Source organism: Petromyzon marinus, chromosome 63 (assembly GCF_048934315.1).
Source record: "Petromyzon marinus isolate PM22_M1 ecotype Great Lakes invasive population chromosome 63, UKy_Petmar_22M1.pri1.0, whole genome shotgun sequence".
Taxonomy (NCBI): Eukaryota; Metazoa; Chordata; class Hyperoartia; order Petromyzontiformes; family Petromyzontidae; genus Petromyzon; species Petromyzon marinus.
The window spans coordinates 5530827-5536134 of record NC_133729.1 but is presented as its reverse complement, the minus strand read 5'-3'; the positions used below and the strand labels follow the sequence as shown (position 1 = coordinate 5536134).

Sequence of the window (5308 nt, the reverse complement as noted above, 5' to 3'; positions counted from 1 at the left end):
ATGAGGACTCCAAAAATATAGATTCAACCCAAAGGCAGTCCTAATAAATGAAAAACTGTTGATATGAGCTGAGTCCATTGCTAGACCCAACGCAGAAGAAACCGCACAACATATAGTGACGTAATGCCCGATCCACAAATACGATGGATACGTCACAGCGTTACACTCCGCTATTCCTGACGCCGTTAACTGGCTTGATCACCTGAATGTGAAATTGTAGTTGTTGCTCTGCAAGTACATCAGCCACACGAAAGAAGAGGATTAGTGTTCTGCTATATCCCAGCTGCTCTGCAATCTGTGGCCTGATGCACTGAAGGTCAATCATTCAAACACAAACCAATTTCAACCCTGCCGAGCTTGCAAGATGCGGCAAGATTGGACACATATAAATACGTTTAATTAGATGTTTGATGGAGTATAATCATTCACGCATACAATTTCAACACATTCATTAAAAGTAATAAAAGTGATTCCACAGCTCATATTATTGTAATCTAATCAAATAACCTAATTACTATGACCTTGCAGGCTGTTCTCATTCACCTAAATACAAGCTAATGTACGCTCCTTCATTGATGGGAAATGCGTGCATACCAGACTCATGTAAGTGCATTGCAATCGAAACACAAAGTCATCAATAAGTGGCTCGAAAGTTAATTGAACAGCGTGCCACTGCGACCAATCAGAGGGAACGCTTAGCGACTATAAATGGCCGAACAAGACACCGATTGAGGTGTATCTCGCGTGAGCATTAAGATGGCGGTTTTTCTTCGTTGGGTCGTGGTGCTCTGTGCTGTGGGTGTTTTGTCTGCGGATTCTGGGTTCGTGGGTGAGGATTTCGCACTGTGCTCACTGCATAGTCTCTCACTTGGAAAAAAAATCGTTGAAGGTTCCACAGAACTCCATAGGGAAACTCGTATGCAGTGCCGGATTGAATTGTGTTTGTTTTTAACTGGTCATTACGCTTTTTGCTTAGTCACAAAAGCATCATTGGGAATCGCGTCTCCTTTCGCGTATTGACTGGCTAGCTTCACACTAGGATGGATTTCATGTGTGATCCCATTGAGTAAAGTTAAACTTCACCCATCGCAAATTTTAACCATTTTTGAGTTTTCTGACGTAACCCCCTGCTATCGGCAGGGTTTTGGTAGACCTTTTTTAGCGTTAGAATATTTGACCAATACCAGTTGTATGTTAAGCTGAGTAATTACGAGCTTGGTGCGCTGTAATGTAGGGGTAAGCAACTCTCATTCCCTCTGTATTCCTTTGAACTTCCATCTGACTTTAGAATGAACTTAGTTTTTTATTTAAACTAAATAACTTTCAGTTACATTTCTTGGTTAGCAAAATGGGAGAAGATTGGTCTTGACCTAGTGTGTCAAGCAAGCGTCATGACTAAACCGAAGATGCGCTGTTGCACGAGTGTACGAGCTGTTTCTAATCTTATTTTGATGGGACATTAACTTCCATTTTTGTCGTTCTTCTCTTAAAGGACATCGAGCTGCTAATCGTGGCATGAGGGCGATCGATGATGAGGAATTGCCCCCATCTACGATCCCAGCAGGTATATTCAATGCTTTGCACGTAAACATGACTGCTACTAGAGTCCTCACACGTCTGATGCCTTGGACCATATCTGCACCGTAGGGTTTGTTGCGTCGTTTATTGTGTTCAATTGTGCAACTGCTGAAGTTTTCCAAAGGTGGTGTTGAAATGATGTGCTTGGAGGGTGCAGGCGACAAGCAGGTGTGTGTATTGGTAATATTCATTGCAGTCTAATTAACCACTTCAGGGCGTGGTCATAAAAATATTGGCTGCGCTAATGTAGTTAAAGCTGTAGGTGGTTGAACCCATGCAATGTTTATCGGGTGCAGTATTTCGTGTACGAGACCTGCTCTGCTTAATGTAATGCACCAGCTCAAGAACGGACTAGTCCTTGAAACCACAGCACCAACCAGTTGGAAAAAAATAACCAACATTCAATGCACTGGCATTGGCTCGAATTATTTCGGCCTGCGCTAATGGTTATGGGTCTCATTTCAGAAATGTTTAAATGCCTTGCTTTGTTCTTCCTAATGAGTATTTTGCGATCTATTAGACCCACTTTGTATGTCCATATGTGCTGCGAACTTTTGTGAAGCTGATGTCCTGAGTTTCCTAATGGACTGATGTACAGGTGTCACCTATGAGGTGCAGTGCGTCAATGAGAGGATGTCTGCCAAGATCGCGAAAAGCGTCCTGCTGGGCTACGGCGCTTCTGATCTCGTCATGAACTCTGCAACTCCTGCATGCAAATTGTCGGAAACTGGACCGTACATCACGTTCAACATCTCGCTCGGAGAATGTGGCACCTTCTTTGAGGTCTCTAATATCAAACTTTTTCCTAAGTGCTTTTTCTTAACTGCCTGCTTTTTAAAAACAAATCTAATGTGCCTTAAATTTCGATTTAAAGCTTTCGTGACTGCAATGATTCATCTTCTTTGGTTCTTTCGGTAAAGTCACGCAGAATGAGAATAAAATAATAAATTGATAAAATAAAACAACACAATAATATTCTCACGACGTTTCGGCCACAACACAAGCGGCCTTCATCAGGTGAAGGGGACGAGACTGTCTGGTAGGACAGCGCTGGAGTGAGAGAGCTAAATTCTATGCTAATTCCTTTTAACAATGGGTGCCTCTGCGGATGTGTATACTTTAACTTTTAACATAGCTATTACTGTGACCAGTCACAAGCTAATCATTCAGCCATTTAAATGCTAAATTTTATGCTAATTCCTTTGTCAAGGCTCTTTGTTCCTCTCACACAGCTTAAAAGCCGTGATCTGAACGTGGCTCTCTCACTCCAGCGCTGTTCTACCAGATAGTCTCGCCCCCTTCACCTGATGAAGGCCGCTTGTGTTGTGGCCGAAACGTTGTGAGAATATTATTGTGTTATTTTATTTTATCAATTTATTATTTTATTCTCATTCTACGTGACTTTACCGAAAGAACCAAAGAAGACTAATGTGCCTTGTATCTTCCCCCCCTACAGGAAACGAGCACAGACCTCGTCTTCTCTCAAACGATTTCTCTGCCCAGCACCACGTTTGGCATCATCACCTACGACTTCGTGTACATCATGGTCAATGCAATGTATGTAACCAAAAGCCATGCTTGACACGTACGGTCTCGCAGTCTTCTAAACTGCGTTCTTGCCATTCCACGTAATGGCGTGACCAAGCCTGCCGTGACGACCCTTCCGTTCATTTCCTGGATATTGTCCTGATTGGCATGCCTTCAAATTAAAGATCTAATCCAAAAGCTAAATTTGTCATTCGTTTCACAACTTGCTGCCGAACTGAAAAACATTATTATTGGTACTTATTCACTTAATCCATTTGGTCACGTGAACAAGTACTTGATGTGCCATAATTTGAACTGAAATCTACTATTGTAATGATAGGATTTAATGTCTTCAGACCTAAACACTGATGCTCTTCCCTTTATCCCCTTTTTATAATAGCTGCAAGATTCCGAGGACGAAGCTCTTGTCTTCTTCGGCACTCCAGCCCAACAGCACAAAGGTTGTGCTCAACCAGACAGTCTATGCTGAACTGGAACTGAAGATGGATTTCTACAAAAGCTTTACGTTCCTGGCGCCATTCCTGCCCACCGACTACCCCCTAGTGGTGCAGCTGCGTCAAACCCTCTATCTCCAGATGTCCCTCAAGACTGGCCTCGGCCTTACCCTGTTCACCATCGACCTCTATGCAACTCCCACCAGTGACCCCCTTGATCCGCGGAAATACTATCTCGTGAAAGAGGGGTGCGTAGCTTTTCTGTTCTCTAGTGCCTGACTCTGGCTTGAATGTACTCGAGCCTACCACCTGTTTAATCTGTGGCCCTTCTCTCTCCAGCTGTCTGCGTGACAGCACCGTGAACGTCACCATCACCGCCACTGCCCGCCGCTTCACCTTCCCAGCCTTCGCCTTCACTGCTCAAGATACTAAATACGTGAGCTCAACGTCCCACCATGCTCAAAGCGATCACGAGTTTTGCGTGGCAGGGTCTAGCCTTGGCGACACTTAGCCTTGCAACTTGCTCGCATTTGCGCCAAATTTAGGACTTGTGTTCTGGAATGGGTTTTTCCTCTTTAATCTACAATTGTATTAACGTCCACTGGCCAAACGGGTCCTCGTGGTGAAACATTGCTTACTGATGATTGAATTGCCCATGGTTAAACCTGGCAGGAATCTTTGTCTCTGGGGCATTCCCATCCCCTTCAATTGCAAATGCCTTTTTTTTTTTTTTTTTTTAAACCTCCCTATTTTCATTATGCTCTGCAGGTGTACGTCCACGCTGCAATGATAGCTTGCAAGGCTTCTTTGACTGCCTCTCGCTGCCAGCAAGGATGTCTGGCCAGGAGAAGGAGGAGCAGCTTGGAAACCGTGGATACCCCGGTCTACATCTTCACCAGAGGACCCTTTGTCTACAGCGAGGATGCCGCCCTATCCCGCTGTGCGTTGTCCTATCATTAGCGTTGTGCTGGTTTGCAAAGCAACATGATGATAATTTACTTTTGATTTTGGCCAGGTCTCTATTTCAATACTCTAGGCCATTTTTAGCGGTGGCGTCAATCCGTCAAGCTACAATTGAGTACTTGCATATTTCTTAAATGATTTCCCAGTTTTAAGTGCATCCTGGTGTGTTCTAATTGTTAAGTGTATTTCTATGACGTCCAATTAACCCACTTTCCCCGTCTATTCTCCCTTTTACAGCGGAGATCCTAAACTACCCTGGTGTCGTGGCCGTTGCAGTGGTTGCTTCCATCATCCTCTTGGGCTTGGGTTTTGCTTCGAAGAGAATGCTGGCTAAGAAGTGATGCAGATGATTAACATGTGCCCACGGCATGGAATAAAGCAAGGATTCAAACGTTTTTTTGGCTTGATTGGTACTTATTGCATAACGTCTACACCACGTTGCCTTGCATGCGTATCTCCTGGTTAGGAACTAAAATAAACTGCCTTGAAAGATACAGTTTTGGTTCATCTTAATGCAAGCAGCTCCAATATAAGCTGACGCGTTAATCTTTAAAATGTAGCTGCCACAACCACGAGGTGTCTCCCCTGGAGAAAGAAAGCAATGCAATTGACAACATTTTGCTTCTAATGGATCGAGCGCGCATATCTTGGTACAAGACTCTCAAAATATAAAGCAACATTAGGACTGGAAAGGTCAATTGGAATAAACTGATCCCCTGAATCAAAGAACATTGGCAATAAATGCTGCCTGACATCTGTGCTTTCTCCGAAAACCCACTTGATCG

At 43.8% G+C, this 5308-nt stretch overlaps 1 protein-coding gene across 1 annotated transcript; it reads left to right on the top strand.

The window, feature by feature from the left end:
* Positions 1 to 720: 720 nt before the first annotated feature.
* LOC142906323 (CUB and zona pellucida-like domain-containing protein 1) lies at positions 721 to 4918 on the top strand. The gene is made up of 8 exons (XM_076053893.1): positions 721 to 829; positions 1493 to 1564; positions 2177 to 2361; positions 3035 to 3135; positions 3506 to 3808; positions 3900 to 3996; positions 4329 to 4500; positions 4761 to 4918. The coding sequence occupies exons 1-8, from the start codon at positions 757 to 759 to the stop codon at positions 4862 to 4864; spliced, it is 1107 nt and encodes a 368-aa protein (XP_075910008.1). The 5' UTR covers positions 721 to 756; the 3' UTR covers positions 4865 to 4918.
* The last annotated feature ends 390 nt before the right edge of the window (positions 4919 to 5308 follow it).

Bases quoted from the DNA above. Each gene is read 5' to 3' on its own strand.
- LOC142906323 (XM_076053893.1), top strand. From the start codon at position 757: ATGGCGGTTTTTCTTCGTTGGGTCGTGGTGCTCTGTGCTGTGGGTGTT. The intron at 2,362-3,034 runs GTCTCTAATATC...CCCCCCCTACAG, and splicing joins AATGTGGCACCTTCTTTGAG to GAAACGAGCACAGACCTCGT. The intron at 3,809-3,899 runs GTGCGTAGCTTT...TTCTCTCTCCAG, and splicing joins TACTATCTCGTGAAAGAGGG to CTGTCTGCGTGACAGCACCG.